The 23,401-nt window shown below is 36.5% G+C and overlaps 1 protein-coding gene across 6 annotated transcripts in view; it reads right to left on the reverse strand.

Annotated features, from left to right (window-relative positions):
• Positions 1 to 23,401, reverse strand: part of CEP170 (centrosomal protein 170) — a 102,559-nt gene that overhangs the window by 11,448 nt on the left and 67,710 nt on the right. For 3 of the 6 annotated variants that reach the window (XM_055714530.1, XM_055714529.1, XM_055714534.1), the window contains 6 exons: positions 21,777 to 21,903; positions 14,485 to 16,311; positions 8,176 to 8,410; positions 3,211 to 3,388; positions 1,638 to 1,805; positions 1,268 to 1,356 (listed from right to left, as the gene is read on the reverse strand). In XM_055714530.1, coding sequence (XP_055570505.1) covers positions 1,268 to 1,356; positions 1,638 to 1,805; positions 3,211 to 3,388; positions 8,176 to 8,410; positions 14,485 to 16,311; positions 21,777 to 21,903 — 2,624 coding nt within the window. The remainder of the gene's footprint in view (positions 1 to 1,267; positions 1,357 to 1,637; positions 1,806 to 3,210; positions 3,389 to 8,175; positions 8,411 to 14,484; positions 16,312 to 21,776; positions 21,904 to 23,401) is intronic. The other 3 variants (XM_055714533.1, XM_055714532.1, XM_055714531.1) reach the window with 3 other exon arrangements.

The raw sequence follows: 23,401 nt of genomic DNA on the forward strand, positions 1-23,401 counted from the left end.
TCAAGTCTTTTTTGGTACTCCTATGAGAACACAATCTTCAGAAATGTTAGTATTTTGGTTACACTAGTTGCATCACCCTATGCTGAAATAAATTTGTGATTTGGTGATTAATGTGTCACTCATCTAGGATTTCAATATCTGACACTTCCTAGACAAGCTGATCAATTACAGACCTAATATTTTCTCACATTCAGAAAATTATACATGAAGTGCAGCCAGATTATTTTTAATGGACTCAATTTTCAAGTTTAACTGCACAAAGTCATTAAAAAGGACATGTGAATTATTACAGCCTTGAACTTTGTATTTAGAATTTTCATTTATTCCTGTCAACCAAAGCGGTCACCAAATGGTTGTATACTCGCTCATTCAAGTTAAATGGAACTGCTGGTAGAGCAATATGTTAGAATTTTTGACATGCTTGCACTTCCTGTTAGCTACTATGACATTTTATGCAGGAACATCTCTATCTAATCTAACTAAACTATTTAGTTTTCCACAGAAAACCCCAGATGGTTACATCTGTTATTTTAGATTTAAAACTCAATAGTGACCACCTCGTCTCTAGAGCAAGTTCTTTTTCAGAAACTGCTCTCCTCTGTCCCATTTGTTTTTCTTCCTAAAATGGGGGATGCCCACAACAACTTGGCAAGCATACAGGACTCGGTTTTACAGTTCAGCAACATTTCAAATATATATTTTAAGGAAGGGAGTTTTACAAGACTTGCATAGAGGTCATGTAGATTTTGCACAGCATTTGCATGTGTTGGAACAGCTCCTCTGCTGGAAGTATGACGGACGTTTTTCTGTCCATGTAAACTTTGTCGATATAATCATGGAATCGTTTAGGTTGGAAAAGAACTTGAGATCATCAAGTCCGTTAACCCAGCACTGCCAAGTCCACCACAAAACCATGTCCCTAAGCACCGCATCTACGAGTTTTTTAAAAACCTCCAGGGATGGCGATTCCACCACCCCCCGGGCAGCCTATTTCAATGCTTCACCACCCTTCCTGTGAAGTTATTTTTCCTAATATCCAATCTACTTATCTTCTTATAATGCGAAATACACACAAGCAAGAATGGAAAAATTATTCATCCCAAACCTTTCTGAATGCTAAAAAAGCCATAGGTAACATTGCTTTTTTAAAACACAGGTTTCTACTAAATACACAAGCTCTATCTGTATTGTACGGATCTCTTCTATGAGTAGGAATGCTGATGAGAGCAGACATTTTCAGCGATAACAATGATTTTTAAAAGCCCACCTGATTTTGCCAGCTGTTTTGTCTATGGATTGTCTTATCTTGCGAGAAAATTGGAAGACTGAAGACAACAGCAAACTGTCCCCCATAACCTGCAATATTTTTTTAATACAAAAGCGTATTATTAGTTTAATGGAAATTAAATACAAACAATTCCATATATTTTGAAATCATGCTTGTGTTCTAATTAGCATCACATATAAACAATCATATTTGAAATTTTTGCAAATTTAATAGTATACAAATAATCTTTTCCAGTATTAATGTCACCTGCTACAGGTAAGAAAGTTAGTGTCTAGAATATAAAGTGGGGAGACAACTGTAAAAGCTTAATATATACACGTTACTATAGAGAATCCTATTGTGTACTCACTTCATCTCTGCTCCAAGTCCTTCTCCGGGTAATTGTAGGGGGATCGAGGGCATCTGTTAGCTGAGGTCTAGCATCATTAGGGCGACCATTCCCCTCTGGTGGTTTGGCATGCACTAATGGAGGAATTTTTCTAAAATTGAGACTTTCATCAAATACTCTGTCAACCAACTGGGGGTGTAAAAGAAAAATGCAATTTATGAAACCTACTGGATACATGCAAAAATGAGATTCACATTTTTTCCTTCTGAAACAGTTTACAAGAAGTCTATCAAATAGAAATCGTTCTGTTGCCTTGTATAGTATAAAATGATGCATCTCTTATGTAAGATTACCTTGTAAAAAGGAATATATTTTTTTCCAAATACCAGACATACGTAGCAAAATTAGAACACTCCACGGAAATTTTGCTTATAGGCAGCTAACATAATAGTTACCTATAAACTGGTACCGAGTAATTTATTCCTTTGATTAATGGAATATATCTGTGGAATTAAGTACAGTACTATCAAATTTAGGTTTTTTTCCAGATTAATCATAGTGTTACAGAAACACCTATATGTAAAGGAGATACTGCCACCTGCAGTATGTACATGCTGTGCAATATTTCTTTTTAAAGAAGAAAATAATTATTTAGAAATATAAAGAGTGACCTAACTGGATCTGAGAAAATGAGCACTTCATTAAAGTTCAGCCCTAAGTCCATGAGAATTAAACCCAAAATCTATGTCAGAGCAGTTATAATTTTTTCTGAGTACCCAACTCACAGATTTCTTAGCACTGTATATATCTTTTTTTCCACAGAAAAAGACAGTATTATACTAAACACAGTAAGATAATGTATTAACCAAACTTTATGCACAAAAAAATGAATAAACACATTTTGAAAGAAATACTATGAAGAAAAAAATGCAGTAAACATTTACAACGTATTAGGGTGAATTTTAATATGGTAGAAAGTGATGATTTAAATTCGGATTAATGTGTTTACCAGCATTAGACCTGTGATGGTTACTAGAACAAGTTAGTCAATATATTCATAGAACAGCACACCAGAGAGAGTCAAAGAAAATAAGAATTATTAGAAGCACAAGGCAAACTTATTTCAAGGCAGTTTTTGACAACGTGGTTAAGAAAATCTGAAGTTATTGTTAACTGACGGTACCTAAGTATTTCAGTGTTCAGAAGATGAAACTTTTACGTCACCTGTGAAAAGAGGGACTTTTTTGTTTTTAATAGCTATGCAAAGTGTTAAATGTATACATTTATATATACTGTGCATACACACTAGTACCTTTAAGTGCACTTAGATACTATCCAACTGTATCTAAGGCTACAGGCAAGCAAGAAACAAATAACTATCTTGTCCTATGTTTCGTGGAAAAAAAGAGACAGACAGATAGTATGCATTCTCTTGACAAGCTGTGTTCATAGAATAATTTGTGTTGTGTGTTGAAATGTAAAGGAACTTTAAATCAAAAAACAATGTAGAGATCATGCACACGGGTTGAGTGAAAATAACTAAAAAAGGCTATGCAAAATGCTAAAAGCAAAAGAAATAAAGAAAAGGAAGAACCTTATGCATTTCTCCATGAAGATCTCCTACCTCTTCTCTAGTGTCTATGGCAGAGCCAGGGGTGGTGGCAGCAGTGCTTACTGTGGTACTGGGGGCAGTGCCTGATGAAGTCACTGAATCTATCTCTCCTGCTACATCGTTGATCTCCCGTGCGATGAGAGCCAGATCTTGACTGATCCTAGTAATAAAGAGAGAGTTACGTTCTCCGCTACAAAAACTGCTGGAGCAGTAGAGCCCAACCTGAAGCCTTTGAGCTTTTAAGTTCTAGTTCCTGGTAACTGTGCTATGAAAATATGTATACCCTTCCAAATGGAAAGTTTATTTGTAGAACCATAAAAGCAGATTTTTAACTGGAGTTTTAATAACATGCCTTTCTTTTTAGAGGAATAAGGTAGGCAACCTCAAAAGACAGAGCATCCTGTTTTCTTTCTATCCCAGGCAGAGATGGGTGCAACATGCAGTAAATCCAACACATGGGATGCACTGGAAAGATGCTGAAAACACTGCACAGAGTGTACATGCAGTAGATCTGAAATGTCCAGAACCCATTTATTTTATACCTCAGTTTATTGACTTGCAAAGAACTTTTTCAGGACTTCGTATTATCTAGCAGCCCTGCAGCTTGCTCAGATCAAGCTGCTTTTGTGCCTGAAATTCTAGACCAGTATGTTAAATCCTCAAATCTAATCAAGACAAGCTTTCTAGTTGGAAAAATAGAATGTGCCTGTAAACCTGGATATGACAGCACTACACAAATGCAGCTGAATTGTCAGCTGAAGATTCTTTTTTTCTTTCTTCCGATCTGCCACATCAAAAAATATCTCTGCTCTGTACTCTGCTCAGCATAGGGAGAAACCTTGCCTAGCTCTGCTTGTGCTACTTCTCCCCAGGGCACCCCAAAAGGAGGAGGGAAAAAAAAAAACCCAAACCAAAAGCAAAAGCTGTAAGCCCCTACGACTAACTATGGCACCCTGAACCTCCAGCTTGGATCAAGCAGTTCAGCAGACCTAGAGTTCAGAGCAACCCACCGAGTGGTCCCTTTTCATACTTCTGTCTGAGAGGACTGAAGGCAGAGAAGTCAACAGCACTAATTCTGCACCACCAAGGACTCTGTCAGCAGCACCACCTGCCACTTAAGTGGAAAGCAGCTGCACAGCCATCTGACAGTGATGTGCTGGCCAGCGCTTGTTAAAGGTGAGCGTCTTTCTGCTCCTCATTCGCTTTGCCATTAAGTCAGAAAAAAGGGACGCTGTTCACCTAGACATCATTTCAGACCAAGTGAGCAGAATTTAAACTAGAAAGGCAAACGGAGACATTTCCAGTCAAATTCCAACACTAGACTTTGTGGCTAACCATCAGCAACCTGCAACAATGTGCAAGCTTGTGCAGCTTGGACACGTGTAATTGGGATACAGCTGTAGAATAATCATGCAGCAACTAGCTGTGACTACTCAAGACAGTACTCCCGAATTCAAGCTATCAAAGACTGGAATACTAAAGCAGAAACCAAGTCAACTGCTCATTTTAATTAAAATATGGCAAGTACCTATTACTACATTAATTAACCTGATTACTATATCTTTGGGGTCAATTTTAGTTTATATTTTGTGTTCTTTTATATACAGATACACCGTTAAAACTCCAAGGTTTGAGCTAATATTCTAAGCAGTAGAGACACCAGAGCACCTACTTCCTTTATCTCTCACAACCATATCGCATTTTTTCTTGAACAGAGAAGTTGCTAATGATCCCGTTTGAATTTCTGGGACAAATTTTGGTATTTTATGAATATTTGTGAAGAAAAAGAAACCCAAGAAATTTCAATTATCAGTAAACCCTCCAGAAGACAAATGTCATCAAACACCATAATCAAAAGTTGTATCAATCAATTGAGACTTAACTCTCTATAAAAATCAGCAGTGCTTCAGCATGCCACAGCCACTTCAAATGAGTTCTTACAAAGCAATCAAACTTACATAAAATGTCAAATGTCTACAGAAAAATGAATTCAAATGAATCCTGAAAATATCATAATAAACAGCTCTAACATGGATGGCAAGCAATTTGTCAGACGATCACCACAGTCAAATGCTAGTCAAGCGAACAAAATCTGGAATTAGTTTCAATGTAGCAATGACAGTAAGCTATAGTCAGTACTAACAGGAGTTTCTGTATAGAAACAACATAGAGCACTAAACAAAAAGCACTATGAAAAAGAAAATTAGAAACCAGCTGGGAGTTGGGCCTGACTTTTCATAAATAAAACTTTAAGCTCATTCTATATTAATTTTTAGAAACACAAAGTATTGCTTAAGTATAAGGAGTATGTTTTGTATAACCAAGGACAAAAGACATAGGCTTTAGGTACACACGAGTTACTCTTGCAGCTGTAGGTTGCCTTGCTGACTTCTATCGCTTCCTGCATCAAAACTAGCAATCACACAAGGCAAATAAATTCAGGGAGGCAAAACTAAAATAAACCTCAAATTCCTTAACCCCCTCAACCTGTTGCAGGAAATGTCACTACTACATTGACTCAGTGAGCAGAGTCCTGCAGCTACACAGTCACGTAAGGGACAGGCAGCTTCCAATGCAAGGGAAGAGGTGAGAACACTGGGCTTGGGATGGGGAGAGCATGACCATCTCTTTCAACAGCCTGGAACTCTAGTTCTTATTTACCTGTAGTGAAAGGATACCCATAGCATTAGGAAGAAAACCACAGCAAAATAAGAAATACTTCTAAGATATCTGTAATAGCTCTGAACCGCTGGATTACCAAACAGATTTTTATGCTTATTCTACTATGTTGCACTTCCTGCAATGAGTGAGTTTATTTTGTAATACTTTAAAATCCTTCAATAAAATATATGTGAAGCTCCTGTTATTCTGAGGGTGTACATTCCCTCCAGGGAAAGTGGTTTTAAATTATATTTAGTTATTTCATAAAGTTTTTTTTTAAACATCTCTTTCCAATTTTCAAGTTTATTAACATCTGTAAATTGTAGAGTCTGTGAAAAGAGCAAACTGGGTCAGTCTTGGAAGACCCGTTGAAAGACAGTATGATGGTAACACGGATGCAATGAAAAGTTTGCCATATGGTCTCTACGCTACTTGCAGCTGCACAAATATTTTACGAAAAACCTGCCTTTACCGCTGCCTAATCTAAGCAGTTATTAAAAAAAAAAAAAAAAAAAGTCAAACCATTTTAATGAGAACTTATAACTATCCTTGTTGTAACAGCTCTAATCACAGTTGAAGGGACTCTTGATCATAGAGGCTGGACTAAGGGCTGGGAAAAAACCCAACAGGGTAGACAATGACAGAGGGGTGACTATGGCTGGTAAGGTAAAGGGAGCAGAGACACAAATTATTAAGGACAGATGCTACACTTGAAGCCAGGGGAGCAATACTGTGCATCAGTACGAGATATGGAAGCACAGGGAAGATCAACTAATGACTGGAGCAGGGGGATTCAGTCCGAGAAGCAGTGACAACAGATGACAGCACTCTGGCATTTCGCAGCTGCCGAGTGCTAGCCTTCTTAGTCTTAAAGACGCTCATCTAATGCAGCTTGTGTGAAATTTTACACACAGATTTGGCAATACCCACTTAGGCCTCTCACCACTGGAAATAAAGAAGCTGAAAAAGGTAGGGTAAGTATCTAGCCTTCAAAACAAATATAAAACCAGTGTCTAAATGAAGAAAATGGTAAGAAGCCCAAAGGAAGAAAAAATTCTGCAAACCTAACTACATCAAATAAGTTTAGAGTGAATTGTTAATTACTTCCAGTGTTGGTTTCTCCTACATGAGCAAAATGTACCAAGAAATTTTGCTTAAGTAGAGGCTCAAGCTGCACTTCTTACGAGGACGAAGTAATATAATACGGCTATCAATTTTTTTTTTTCACATAGACCAACGTTCCTCCCTATACCCACCTCTAACTTTACATTTATTATTCTTGAAATAATTATGTCATGATTTATCAAGATGCTATGAGATTTCTTAAAGCATTATCCCTTTGCACAGACCACACATAGAAAAACAAATGTGGAATAATATTATCAAAAAGAGGAAAACAAAAAAATAATTATGCACACTAAGCAAAACACAATGCTTTGCATCTCTGAGACCACAGTGTTAAGATTGATTTCACAAGGAAAACACTCTTCTTGTTTAGGCTTCCAACTTTAAGTTCTGTGAAAATGTTCAGAACCTGAACACTGGCATCTACGTTTTAAATAACATTTATAAACTTACATAGTTTCACTTATTTAGTGCAAGCTATTTGAAGTTTTCACTGCTTGGGTATTGAATGATATGGGAGTAACTGGTTACCAGAATGCAGAACTGACTACCTTTTCCTTGGTTCATTTGAAGCAGGGTGCTATTGGCAATAACGGAGGAATTGCTGTATTAATCTCAGGGGCTCACAACAAAAGAAATTATTTTTTTGATAGATATACATGATTTAAATCAGAAAACACCTAACATGAAAAAATGTCTAGGTAAACCGAAAATTAACAAGAGAACACGGTCTCTCACATTGCCAAAATCCTTTTTGCGCTGTCACCTATGCATTGATCTGAAACTTTACCTCAGGATGAACGTACAGGTAGTACAAAACCAGACCTACTTCAGCCTCAGCAAACAAAGCAACTAAAAGTGCTACACAGAGAGTATCTCTGCAAGTCTCGCTAATGGAACCAAAAGTTCATATTCTGGGATCTGGCTTTCAAAAGCCAGAAACGACTATCATTTTCCATCAGAAAGAGATGTGCTGGTAACCTGAGTGTTCTGTCGGCCAGTCTCATAAGAAGAATCTTCAATTACCCATTCAGTCAGAGAATGAAAACACTCGGTAGAGTGCTACTGAAAGTCCATTAGCTCTCTTTCTTCTATATATGTACCTGTGCAACTGGTTGGGTACAAATTTTTGTTATTTTAGAGGTTGTCTTTAACACCAACCTTGCTATTTCTTCTCGGTGAGCAGTCCAGTCACGAATGTAATCCTCCTGTTCCTTTATTCTGTGCTTGAATGTATTGCTACTTTGAACTGCTGTCCCAGTGCTCTGCAGTCGCGTGGTTTTCAGGGCTGGAGAGGTACGTAGACGGGTATGTTTAGGGGAATTACGGTTTGATCCGAATTCATCTTCTGAGGTGGAAGCATAATCTGTAGGAAAGCGCCTCCATCTTGCACTTACTAAATTAGTTTAATTATTAAAAAAGAAATATTATTGCATCTTTAATAAGAACAAGCATTTCAGTAACATCACAAAAATACACAGCTATTCATTATCAATCCCCAGATACCTCACAGAAGGTTTATTTACTACATCTTAAAAAGAAAGCTACAAAATTTGTGTTAAATAAAAATATTAATAAAAACATAAACCGGATGCTCTTTGTATAATGATGAGTGAAATAAGACATAAAAGCCAGTAATTGTATGAGAGCTCAAGCAAACTGTATTACAAAACAAGGGCCCAATTCATTAACATTTAAGTATATAGTCAGACGGCACTTTTTCTGCAGATTTTTTTCCCAAGTTTCATTCAAGTTTTACGTGACACAAAAAAAAAAAAAAAAGAAGAGATGTGAAGGAAGGACGGAGCTGGCACCAAGCCTGGAATGCATGCTTACATAAGGAAAGCATAAAAATCCTAGATGATGCATTATGTATTTAGTTCGGGAAAAAATACGTTAAAATTAATACTGTGTTACAAAAATCAGCAGCACATCTACAAAAACAGCAGCCTCAGAGCAAAAAGCACATATTCATATATTCTCACATGTAGCACATAAAGCATATACAGCCATGTTGCTGAAGACAGCCTGAGGTATAGGAGAAGTGAAACTAAGTAGGAGGCTCTCATCCCCCTATGAACAACCAAACTCTAGAAAATACATAACAGATACGCTCTCCTGAAACATTCCCAGCAGGAAGAGATAATCACTAAGTGTGAAGGAATGCTCATCATGAAAACCTGCTAAATTTGTGCAGGGGATTTAGTCCCCTAAACTCATGGACATTCATGAGGCTCTGTAATTACTGCAGAAATTTTAAGAAGTGTGTGATCACCGCTTGGTAATTTAAAATAATACATTCAAGTAAAGTATTTATTTTCTTTAGTAGAAAAAAAATGCAAGAAGTAATTAATGATTTCTCCTGAAACACTGAAAAAAAATTACAAATGAAGTATCAATATGAATGTAAAAAATAATGAAAGTAATTTTTAGTTGAGAAAAGATTTGTGTAATGCTCTCAAAGATTACAGTATGTAGAATATGACATTGGTGTATAAGCTTACATCCCTTCCCTCACAATAATGCATTTTTAATCAATGAAAACAAAAATGTGCTTGTGTAATTTTTTCCAGGTTTAAATGTGGGCTTCAAATATTATTTTTTCTTAAGGTTCTAACTTTATTGAAGCAAATCAAAACGTCTCTCCAGTCACTTACTGTTCTCTTTTTAGAGGTTTCAAACTTGTTTTGATCTTAGGGAAGTAGAACATAAGCAGAAAAAGCACATTTCCCCACCAACAGCATGCAAGCAATGTGTGACTGACGTCCAAATAGCTTTATGAGTTGGGCCCACATTTTATCATCAACTTTTGTTTAAATTCTTTGTCCCAGTTCAAATTATATGCATCAAAATAAATATAAAATTTATCTTAAAATCTCTCAAATGAGTTAGTCCAGCAACTCAGCACTGTACAATGAGCATATGTAATCATATATTTAAAAACTAAAAACTGAATGAGAAGTGAAATATCAGAAACAGATTTGATTTCTAGTACTCTACCACTGTAAGTTTCAACATCAGGATCTGGGTCTGGGAGAAGCTTGGATTTCTCTGTGTACAAAATAGTGTTTTATCATGTTAATTCGTATTAAAACATTCAGATTAGAAGCATTTGTTGAAATAAAATAGACTGATGAGATTAGTCTTAGGTCCTCTTTTCCACTCACACTTTTTAGGAAAAGATTCTTACATTATACATTCAATCAAAAATACTGGATTTTGTAAAAGCTTAAACATTTCAGAGATACTAACTGAAATGACATCAATAATTGTCTACACAGTACCATAAAACCCCTCTATATTTTTAAAGACCATTCAATATTAAGGGCTTAATATGTTGTTTATATTATCAGTGGGTTTCTCATTAATATGAGGAAAAAGTTGTTGTAGGATTAACAGTAAGAATCTCTGTTGTATGGTTCATGACAAGCAATATCCAAGCACGTTTCGTATTAAGCTAGCTGTACATTTGCACGTTTTCAATACTGTTTATAAATTATGTAAATTGTCGTTACAGTTTATGTAGATTTCAGAAAGCTTTGTGCAATTAATTATCTCTGCCACCAAAGACTGTGAATATCAGTACCGGTAACTAGAAAATCCTCCAAAACACTGGCTGAAATAATCAGCAGATAAACCCAAATCGGTGACTACTCTGCAAGTGTAATGGGTTGACAACACCTTAAACTGGTAAGTGTCATCATTTGGACACCATAATCTCAATTTATCTCACATAATCTCAGATCACTTAAGATCTGAGGACAGACTTCATTAATTATATGCCTTATAAATTAAATCTACTCTCATTGATACATTTCCTTCTCAAGGTTCACCCATTTCAGAGATCCTGAAATTTGGTGCTCAGTAGTGTGACAATACTAAAGTGCAGTTAATAAGGGTTGCTGGGTTTTGGTGTTTTTTTTCCAGAGATACCTCAACAGCTTTGATCACCCTGTCTTGCTAGTTATTTGCAATGACAGCTAGGTCAGCAAGCCAGCAGAGCTGCTGAATACAACGGATCGTTCAAGGTCTCTCTGTTCTGACTCAATGCTTAATTTTACAGTTGCAGTTTAGCACTTTTGCAGTAGGTCTGGTCCTGTTCATTTTCCAAATACTTATCTCCTTCTGTAACATCATCTTCAATTTTCCTCCGCAATTGTGAAAAAAGGTCTCCAGTCTCCTCTGTTTTTATTGATGACACTTTACTCTTTGATGATTCAATGCCTTGATTAAATCTTTCATTGCTTGTACTACAAAATTACTAATTCTGCTTCACAGTGTTGCCAGTTATCAAGCCTCCCACCACAGAAACACTCTAGTAATTACTTTAATGTTGGTAATTTTCATCCAAGATGTTCCATTTATCTCCTTGCCCTTTCATTTAAAGGTAAGCAAAACTTAACAGAATCTTGAAATTATGGACTTGCTAATCATTCTGAAAATTTTAGTGCTATTATGTTGCAATTCATCCCCATGAAGTACAAGACAATAAAAAAAAGACAGTCACTACATCTTTTTTTGCCCCCTTTTTACAGGCATGTATATGTGAACATCCAAAACGATCGGGGAAATGCGGTGATAATTTTCTCTTTGGTAGACTGGATTTAAGAAGCAAGATTTTGCTGCCAATGTTTAGTGATCTACAGTGCGGTAAGGTTAACTAAACCTTGATGAGAAGACCCATGGAACATTTTCAACACTTCAATAGCAGCCAGTCTTCTGGTAAAAGAAAAAAAAAAAAACCCAAACCAAACTCTGTATTGGTAATGGTCATTAATTTTCCAGTCATTCTAGTCCAGGGACAGAAGAAAATGTATCGCTGTTAAGCCTTGATTAAATGTGCCTGAAGTAAAACACATTCAAAGAGTTGAGGCACTTTTGTCAGGCACTTCATTAGTAATTTCATAAGTGCTACAAGTGAATTGTTGACTTTTCTAGAAACAAAATTAAATTCAGGAATTATATGCTTTGGATCTGAAAGCTTCTGCTACGTTCCATTTTTATACACTGCATAGGAGTAACACATTTCTATTCAAAGATGTTTTAAATACCTTTAAGAATAAAATAATAAATAATATCGTTAATAACTTGATGTGTTGGGTAGTTATTAGCATGATTTCATAAAATGCTAATGGAAAAATGGCAATGTACTGAGTAGTGGCCTATATATAATAGGAGATATAGACAGATTTATATATGCACACACTTTTATATATACACTAGAAGATTATACAATTTTTAAAGCAATTTAGATTTACCTGAAGTATACTCTACGTATTCCAGTAAAAAAAAAAAAATGCAATAAGCTTACCGATACAGACAAAATCTGGAATTCCAAATCCTAAACAGCAGTAATAATTTTCTTTACTTACATAGTAACAAGACTTGGTTGATAATATTATTAAGCTATGATTTTGTTTTGAAAATACCTGACTTTTATTAATTTCTTTCAGATTTTTGCCTTTACATCGATACAGGCTTCTCCCTGGTTTTGATACATACACTGATAAAAGCTTTTTTTATGACAGAAGCAATTTCTAATGTAGATTTTTCTAACAATGGTCTTTTTAAAAATCCCTAGCTTATTATGTTGGATTAGCTCATGAGAGGATGGCATTTTTTCTTTCTTGAAAACAGGGTATTTTATACAAGCTACAGTAAACTCTGACTGTATAATGCAGGTAAATGAAATGACCATTAAACAGAGATGACCATGACAGACTAGTTGACTTGAGAAGAGAAAGATAGCCAGCACCCCTGCACAGAAGCAACAAACCACTTCAGTGCAGCAATGTGGGGCAAGTTTAGGAAGCATGCAATAGTTCACATGGACACAAAGCTCAAAATGCATATATAGTTTTGTGCAAAACACAAAAAGTAGTGAAGTGACAAATAACCTGGGGTTTACCTTTTCAGAAACCAGCAATATCATGATGTGAACTAATGTTAATTATTAAAGTAAAAATATAGAAGCAGTCTTAATTGATACTCGTCCTTGACCCAATGTTGCCACCTTTCAGGCTGCACACATCAGTTTAAAACTTTGATTAAAATTGAAGACATGCTACTTTTCCAATGATATTTTACAAGGCAAGACTGATTTTTTTATTTGAAGTTTTACCTTTTATTTGTATCTTTGTAGACACCTGTCATACTATCAAACATACTCAAGTTTATAGTTCAGTGAACACCTCATTTGTATCCCTCAGAAATTTCTATTCAGCTAAATATATGACACAGCCAAAAGATACCTGTCTGGGGAAGAATCTAAGAATGCTAAGAATCCTAAGAAGGTATACTTATGATATAGAAGCAACAGAAGAGCAGTAGGACTGTGGACTGTGAGAGATTTAAGTATCACAGGTGTTTATATCAACTCTGAATGGGAGACAGTACAGGAGAATATATAATCTTAGTACAACATACAGTACTGGAGGCTATTCTATTAATATTTTTTTTTTTTTTTTTTTTTTTTTTATAGATTGTGGATTGGCTTCAAATAAGGTCCAGCTGGTAACACGACAGTTCAAAAAGCAACACAGACATCAATTTTAAATATTCAGTCTACACGAAAGTTCACTTATTTAGAATTACCACATTGTAATTCTGGTTGATTTACTATTGCTGCTGGAAAAAACTATCAGCCTTTTTCACTGCTTGCATTTAAAAGTGTTGTGTTATGTTACACTTCTAACAGAATAGGTTAAAATTAATCAATTGTATGGACTTTTCCCTCCATACATAGGAAAATAGTATATGAAGGAACTACCACACAAAAGATGATCAACATGATTTGGAAATCATGAAGAAATCATAAATTGTCATGATTTGGCACGGAGAATAGAAACCATTCCATTGCAAGGCAAACATTTTAATACAAATTACTTAACTTTATGATATTTAGTTAGGTAGTTTGTGTTTAATTTTTCCATTTTTTACTTCATTGTTATTATTCTTACCAAATCTCATTTTTGTAGTTCTGGAAGCTAATCTTAAATTATAATTACCCTGCAGAGGGCTCAGGGTATACCTTGGGGCACACCTGCTGTTCAGCATATTTAAGCCTACCCTACAAATCAGTATCGTATCTTCTATGTAGTAAAAAGTGCTGCTGACCTTCTGGACTTCCACTATGACTTGAGCAAAGAGATGATCTCTGCTCTGTTTCTGTACTAATGCAAATCAGTGCTGTCACATCTGAATGCTTCAATGCAATTCTCTGTTATTGGTTTTAAATTAAAAAAAATACCCAGTGTTAATGCATTACAATTTCTTCTCTATATGATTTCAAGTGAGAAACATCCACAAGCCCTGCGCCAAGGAAGCCTCTTACTCCTAAAAGAAAGACTGCATCAACTAAAACTCAAGAAATGCTTCATAAGAACAGGTACTTAAAAAAAAATAAAAATAAATTCCTCATATTAAAAACATCTAGTACTGTATAAAATTAGTTCAAATAACATCACATACCTGAGGGAGAATTGTGAGCTGAAGCCAAAGATTTGGATTTTGAATCTGAAAGTCGAGAAATGCTATTGGCTCGAGTTCTAGCAGAAACTTTACTATCTCCTGCTGATGTTAATCTTGCACCACTTCTGATAATAGCTTCTGGGGTACGAGATGGGGCAGTGCTTCTAGTTATTGTTGCTTCAGAATCACTACGTGCTGATAAGGAGCCAAGTCGAGTTCTGCGAGGTTGAGCAAGTAAGTCTATTCTGGAAATACTTCTCCTCCCTGATGGAGGTTTTGACGTAGAACTTGTAGTGGACACTTCCGAAGCCACTGAAGCCTTATCGGCATCAGCAAGCTCACTATCTGAGGCTTCACCAAGCCGTGCTCTGCGCAAGAGAGAAGTTCTTGTAGGCCGAGGTCTTGGAAGAGTGGTAGATTTACTAGATTGCCCAAGTGCAACAGGAGAGGTTTTTGATTTAGCTGACTTGCCTTCCATCTTGGAATGTAAAAGTTCATCTGCTGAGGCAAAAGGAACTCTTCCATGTGATTTACCAGAGTAGGTTTCCTGGTCAGATGATAAGATATCAGAAATGGCAGAATGAGGTACACTGGATGTTTGGTCATCATCCGTCAAATCTACTGATGGTTGTCTCATTCTTCCACTGGACTGCACAGTTTTGCGAGCATCAGCTCTAGACCCACCATCTGAAGATCGACTTTTAGTCTTCTTTTCCATTTTTTCTCTGGCACTTGTTGCAGAAGATTTTAGAACATCCTTTGAAGGGGAACCAGAGGAACATCTATCTTTATATAAGGTTGTAAAGCTTTTCCGCTTCTGCGTGGATTTTCTTTCACTGTCACCAGTAACGAGACTGATTGTGCTGGCTGTATCTACATCTGATTCTGGTGATATGGAATTATCTCTGTTATAGCTAGGAGTCTCAGGACCTTCATCAGTTTTATTTTCTTCACGCAATTTAGCTTCAAGGAAAGCCATTACAGCTTCTGTGTCTTTTAAAATGAGTGTTGTATCTAGACTGGAATCAGTGTCCATTGAGTCACTTCTGTCACGTATCCTGTTCGCAGACACCAAAGGGGCAGCAGATCCACTTTGTTTATTAATGTGAGGAATAAGTTCTATAGGTATATTTGTGCTAGGCTTATCTATAGTAAAGCTACCTTGCCTCACCAATGGTTTTGAAGATTCCTTTTTTTCTCCCCCAGATACTTTAGGACTTTGTCCTTTAATAGTTTCCTCATTTTTTCTTCTTTTTCCCTCACTGTGCGCCAACTTCATTTCTGCTTTATCTGTAACATGTCCAGGAGCTTTGTCTTGATTATCCAACATTTTGGGTGACACAGCAATGTCCTCCCTCCCTTTCTCTGCCTGGTTTGCAGCAGGTTTTGTAGAGGAGAATTTGGAGGGTGTCCAGTGCCCTTGCTCCTTTCTTTCTTGTTGTTGAATTTTTGCTAAAGCTTGTTTCACCACTGAAGTTTCTCTGCCAGTTTCAACCCTCTCTTTACTGGAAGAGCTGGGGAAAGAGAAAACTTTGTCTACAGTAGCTTTGGGCGAAAGACCATTCACTGTTCTGCTTGACTTAGCTGTACTTCTGCTGTCAGTGTCCGAGGCACGAGGTGGCGTTTCTTTCTCCTGAAGTTCAGTGTCTTGCTTTTCACCAATTTCTGATCTCTGATGAGATGCAGTTTTTGCTTTTGAGCTTTCATTCACTTTCTCCTCTTTGGGAAGCTGTGGAAGTGTCCTCCTCTTTCGCTCACCTTGGCTGGTCATAGAAGCAGCCGAACCAGTGCTTCTAATGGAAATAGCAGACTCACTGATGTCCACGTCTAAAAATTAAAAGGAGAAAAACGGATCTGAGAAGTCATTCAATAGCAAGGTAAATAGAATCATTAAGTTCTTAAGACTGCATAAGACTAATATAACAACATAAAACAGAACTGAAAAAAAAGTAATTAGTCCATCCCTCTGTTCTATGGCAGGATCAATTACACTTATACAAATGTATGTCTAAAAACATGTAACGAGTTCCTAAAAATCTCGATTGATGGAGATTTGACTATCCTATAAGCTGTTTGGGTAGACAACTCTTAAAATAATTTTCTTATTCTTTAACATGAGCTGGACTTTCTCCAATTTAGCCCGTTACTTCTCGTCCTATTCTCATTAGGCATCATTTCCTCTTTACAGGAAAGAGTGGAAACAGTCCACTTATTACAGACTGGAAACAGTTAGTGAATTACATTAACTACCTCTAAACTATAATAAGTAAGTTGTACATAACAAGCTGTACTATTTCATTCCACACTGTTGCAATACATTTTGTAATAAAACCCCAACAAAACCAAATGCTAACATAATTTAGAATGGGTATTGCCTGATTAAACAGATCACATATATCAAAAAAGTACTTCTGTGTTACCAGAAGCAGAATGTTGAGTGTCATACAAAAGAATAGTTCACTCTATGCAATCACAAGTGCTGATGAGCAAGTGTCTATGAAAGCAATGTCTCAAATGTTGCAATGGAATTACTGCAATGAGCCATTTCTGGTTTATCACAGAGACATGACCATGACAGAAAGTCACCTTCCAAATCAGCGTACTGCAGGGAAAGGGAAGGAGTCATTTCAGAAGGCAGTTAAGAGTGCAAAGACAGAACAATCAACATCCTTTCCTCCTGCTCTGCTACGGACAGGCAGAATTTCTTCCCAACATGGATAATTTTGGTTGTGACTGAACAATCACCTGTTTGTGTGGCATCTTGGGCTACCACCTTGCTGACACTCTGTGACTGTGTACTGGGGAAGGGAACAGTTCATGAACATTTGTGTTGTTCTTCAGAGGGTCTACGGTATTTTTTCCTGCTTCATTGTAATTTCAGTATATATATTTCGTAACATGGGCTAGGATTGCTCTCATATAAAAAGAAAAGTTTTCATAGATAGCAGAATTTGAGCTACAAAGATATGCTCTCCCTGAAATCAAACTCTTTTAGCCAGCCGTGTATACTGGGACCGTATATGCGAACGTAAAGTTTTTATGTTCTCAGAGTACGTTAAAATAGCTACATAGCAAATCACTGTGATATCAGTATGCTATTACAGCAAGGAGTGGAAAGCTGGAAAGCAAGTCTTACATTCCCAAACACATTCAGCACCAGATCTCAAAGCTACTGGACGGAGTACCATCTCCCTCCTTCCTCCCTACCTGCCTGTCCCACAGCTCAAGCTCTTGTCTCACCAAGGGGGTACAGCCACCCCCTGCGAGCCTCCCGCCAAAGAAGTGGTTGCAGTGTTGGGAGATACGTTCAGCAGTATCGAAAAGCCCTACTCATGAAGAAAGAACATACTATGGCTCAGAGAGCATAAAGAATGTTTTTAACCCAAACAAGGCACTGTAGTATAGAGATACATAGAAAACATATAAAAAGCATCAAAAGAATGCAGTAATACTGCTAGAGCACTGTCATTGAATTCTTAGTGGATACAGAACGTTCTTTGAGCAGCAAAATACAGCGGTGCCATGAACTGTTGCCAGGAATAAGTGATGCTGAATACCCCCATTTTAGAAATCAAACTTTATTTTTCCAGTGATGACTGTTCCCTCCTTGCCCGTTTAACAAACGTAGCAGTTCTGCTGTCAGAAACAAACCTTTATTACTCAGAGATAATACACATTGCTCTCCTGAGGTGTTCTAACTTTGTATATTTGGATAGAAAAATAATTCTTTTTGCAAGTTCATTTCCCAGTTGTTGCAATACAATGTGACACACTAACATGCACATCTCTCAATTCACTTTTCACCACAGGAGGTCTATAAACAACTGCTCTGCATACCCTGTTGGGATCTTACTATCAAGGCTTTCCACCAGCATCAGCTGTTCCAGGAATATAAACTGGAGTACCGCCTCCCTCTCTGTAAGAATTCTCTAAGCACTTAAATGAACATCTACAACCACGCTGTATGTACACAATTGTACATTTGTACAACTGTACATAACTGTTGCTTTCTGAGCTCCTCACAGTCTTTCTTTTCCCTTTGCACAGTGTCACACCTTTGATAAAGAATGCAAAATGACTCACACCTTTTTTTGTATAATCCGTGTTAAGACACTCATTGAGAAGCAGGAGGTATCTCTGAAACCTGAGCAAATTTTTCTAATTCGTGGACTATTTTGCTTGGAAATTATAAAAAAAATGGGAGGTTCAATGAAAATCAATACGATTGCTATCTGTGAAGATTTGACTTCTCTCAAACACACCTACCAGATCAAATTTTTTATACACATTTAGGCATGTAACTTTCTTCTTGGTAAATTTCAAGCAGTCTTTAGTAGAAAAAAAGGTGTGGAGTTGTTCAGCACTGTCTTTGGCTATACATGTTATGTAAAGTTTAACTACTAAGAAATCTAAAGAAAATGCAGGCATCTAACCCAACAAGACAGATTTTGTGAATTGGTCTTTGGACATATGTATCAAACTGTATTTTACATTACAGCTTTGCTGCTTGAATGCTTTCTGGGTTTCTCCTTAAGTATTTTAGAATTCTTGCAGTATTGGCATGCGCTACACAGTAGTTGCTTCACTTAAATTGTAAAGTTCTTATAATGGTTAAAGAAGTGTTAACCTCTCCAAAGATCCTAGTTAGTGTCCCATCTGAAAGTGACAATTTAAAACAATACCAAAACCAAAGACCATCCCTCATTAACCACCCAAAGGATCAGTCTCAAGAGCTATGTTTTTAAGTGTCCTACATGTACACCTGATCCTTCCAAGTCATGCATAATTTGCTCTTGATTTCCGTTATTCTATGTACAAGGTATACCAGATAATTTATTTTTTCCCCTTTCCATCTTCTTTGAATTTTAGTATCCCGTGCAACGTTCAACTGCTATGAGGTGTGGAAAAGCTACCGTAGAAGCAGCAGTTAACTGGTAAGAATTCTTCCATCCATTAATACAGAAGTTTGCATTATGTAAGATCAAAATAAAAATTTCTTTGTAAACTTTCCCAAAAAGGAAAATGCAACTATGAAGGTGGAATGTATTTTATTGCTTGCTTCAATAAAGGGACTCGCCTTCTATGATTTTAAGATCATGAAAACTTATTTGAGAAAGCAAAATGTCAGAAAAATAACTCTACCTGATGAAACAATTAAACATGCTTACATATACTTTCATCTGCTGAATATAAACCTGAATAGAAATTCAGTTACTATTCCATACATCACAGCAGCTTCATTTTGGAAGAAATTCCCAATATTTCAGTTTGACCTTTTTTATTTTTTAAAGTAGTCAAATTATTTATTCAACTTCAGAATTAGAAGTCATGTTCTTTCTCTTCCTTTCACTGTGCCAGAATAATACACAGAATTAAAAGCTAACTCTTTTGTGAGGAAGCTAACTGGCTTTTTTTCCAGTAAAGAATAAATTGTACAGGTAAGACCTCTATAAAGAACATAGAAAGTATCTGAATTAATTTATTAGTTTTATCTGAAATCTGAGGGTAGTAAAGTAAATCTATTGCAAATCCACTTAGGAAATGCATATATTATTTACATCTACGTTAAGGTGGTGTAGGAGAAACAGAGGGTATATGAAAGAAAAAAAAATGTATTTATCATCTATGGGAGTCAAGATTGAGCAGTTCAGACAATGGTTCAGTTCATCTAACTTAGGCCAGGAACAAAGAGAGTTATCTAAACTTAGCAAGCACCTTAAAATTTGGGCAGAAAAATATGGACAACATAATTACTGTGGGTTTTGCCCTCTTTTTTTGTTTTTCTATGTCATGTGCAATAGATGAACATTTTAGAGAAATCTCTGTCACTGGTCTGAAGACCGAAGAAGGTGGTGAGGGAAAAAAAACAAAAGAACCTGGTAATAGCCATTTTTTTTTCTGCAGTAGGCTTGAAAGCTGAACAGAGGGCTGGGACCAGGTTTGCAGTCTAAGCAGGGAACAAACCACATGGTTCTGCTCTGAAAGCAGGAAAGACCTGGTTTTAATCAGCTGAAAATGAAGTCTTCTCAGAAACTAACTTATAGGTCAAAGATGTAGCTTGCTCTGAAATTGTAACAGACACGGATTCTTGAAAATCTGAAGAAAGCCAGCAGCTATAACAAAAAAGTAGAGAATACACATTACACTTGTGAATGTAACTACGGGGAAAAAAAAGAAGTAAAAACCCCAAACAACAAACCCCCCTATAAAAACACTCAAAACTACAGAAAGAAATATTATTCTACTCACCACCATCTAACAAGAGGTTATTGGACATGTTCTGTAGATGGCAGTACATCTTCAGAAGTACTGTGCACAGAAAAGCATTTCTACCTCTAAACCACATTTTTTCCCCTAACCTTTTAAACTTTTTTTTGATGCTGAAACTTTCTAAGTCAGCTGGAATAAGAGGAAATGCTGGAATTGCAGGACAAAAACATACCTGAAGTAGTAGAGTGACAATGAGTTACTTCTTAATGACTAAACAGCACATCAGCTTCAGAACAGGAAGCACTCATTAACATGACATCCCTTCATAGCTACCAGTCAGTTTTGAAATTGAGAGCTACATTCACTCCACCTCAATACACATGTATCAGCATAAAAATTACTCTAGAGTTCTGTGTTAAATCATCATCTCTAAAGTGAAACAGAGGAAGAAAACAGCAGAGAAGTAAAGTACAGTAAGCAACTTCTTTACAGTCAAGAGTGTAGATCTTGAAGAACAAACCATTTAAAAGAAGAAATGTGAATAGTTTAACTAAGGACAGGCATAGCCTGAACATCAGGCACTCAAAAGAAAGGGAGGTAAAGTTGTTCATTACTCAGGAGAAGATTTCTATGGTTTTCAAGAAACATGGACAGTCTTATATGTTTACAAGATAAGGAAGTATGCTATGCTTCAGCTGAATGACAACTGCATAACGAAGTCTCAGGTTGGACTATTTAACAACCAATCCATTACAGTCCAATTTGGGGCCAGCACTGAGAAAGATGTAAGGAAAGAAACCTACTATGCAGGCCAACCCAAACTGCATTCAAGTGAAACTTTCTTTAATTTTAAACAGTTTTTGTATTTTTTCTTTTAGTAACATTCACTTTAATATTGGCACTCTTCTGCCACGCCAAACGCTACTGTTGAGCTCATTTTTATGCTGTTTCTTCTCAATGAGACAAAAAAATTTCAGATGAAGATGAGGTACTAACAGTAAGAAAGCTACTTATGTAGGTACATAATCACTCTTTTCATAGGTTTCTTCAGCAGAAATTATGACAAGACCAGCTTTTAATACCGTTTTCTAATGGAGCAGGCACGGATGACTCCAATCTGATGTCATCTTGGTCATGACGTGTGTGATTAGCAGCCAAACTGGCCCACTGTGATACCCAACGTTTACTTCCAGGGGCAGTAGAACCTTCCTAAGGAAGAAAGGAAGAAGAAGAAAAATTACAATTGTTTGATAAATAGCATATCCTCTTTGCAGTTTTTTCCTGAATATGTATGTCAGGCAGTATTTTCCTGGAGGAAGTTGAGAAAGTTCACCTCAATAAAGTTACCAGCTCTAGAATAGCAAACAAACAAGCGAACAAAAAAACCCCTATATAGCTGCAGAGTTGGTACAGAATAAAGAATGTTTTCTAGTGCGGTGAACTTGTAAGCATCAGAACCTATATAAAACATATTAGAACGTATGCTAGTTTTGAAACTGGGTTATTTCAGTCCTCAGCTCCGAAGAGCAGGAAAAAACCACATGGTGTAGAGGGGGTGTGTGTTCAAAAATTAAAAACATGCTTCAGGAAGACACGAAAGTGGAATTTTACCAGTTTAAAAGACCCTCTTGTCAGATGAAAGGTTTTATTTCCTTCATTACAGAAAGACTATCTTAAGGACTGAAAGAGTAAGATAAGCTATGATGGAAAGGAAAGGAAGATCAGGGTATTTGTCTAGCCTAAAATAAAAGGAGCAAAGATTAGTTTTAAACCATCCTACTGACTAACAGTGAAGTCAACGTAATCAGTGTCTGACCTTTTTTTTGCAGGTGACCTAGAAAGGAAATTTACTTTCTTGACGATAAGCCTTTTGAAAGCTTGAAAATTTTTAACATGTAAAAAACCCCAAATATAAAATTAAAACATCTTATGTTCTGCTGTTATAGTATCTTAAAGATCTTTTTTTTTCCAAAAACTGATTCCTAAATATAATGTAGTATTACTTTTTTTTCACAATATATTAAAAGTCTTTCTTGCTCACATCTCCAAAAAAAAGGCATCAGGCAAATGTTGATACATATATATGTGCACATGCACGCACACACACGGGCTGTACACTATCAAAGGCTTTACAAAGTTTACGTAGTCTAATTTATTGGACTCAAAAGACAAAGGACTGCAAATGACAGATGTCATTATTCACAGGTCTAAAGGAATTACAAAACCATAGGCCAGTCAAACGAGAAAAGACAATTCAAGATCAACAAAAGAGATGGGAAGGACACGGAGATACCAGGAACTTGCTTAATAAGGAAATCTGTAGGACCTGTTTCAAACGGAAGCTGAAGCTCTGCCGCCTGTTCAAATATTGGCACTTCTAATCAAAACACTGCTTTCTGCCTAATGCCCTGGCCACTCTGGGATTCTAGGCTTTGACCAGGAACCAACTCTATAACTTTTATAAAAATTTTTGGCAGAAACAGTATGGTGAACAATGTCATCTGATGTATGACTTCTTTCCAACATTTGAGAAGACTTGGATTTATGATCTTTAATTTCTCCTGATTAAATGAATAACCCTAATTAATGCAAGCAAGTCCAACATCAGAAATCTTTCAGAATATTAATGCAGTAAGCCAGAGACACACCAACTAATTTGTTTGAACTGTTACACAGATTTCCACATTGTGAATTCATTTCTTAGAAT

Source organism: Falco cherrug, chromosome 6 (assembly GCF_023634085.1).
Source record: "Falco cherrug isolate bFalChe1 chromosome 6, bFalChe1.pri, whole genome shotgun sequence".
NCBI classification, from domain to species: domain Eukaryota; kingdom Metazoa; phylum Chordata; class Aves; order Falconiformes; family Falconidae; genus Falco; species Falco cherrug.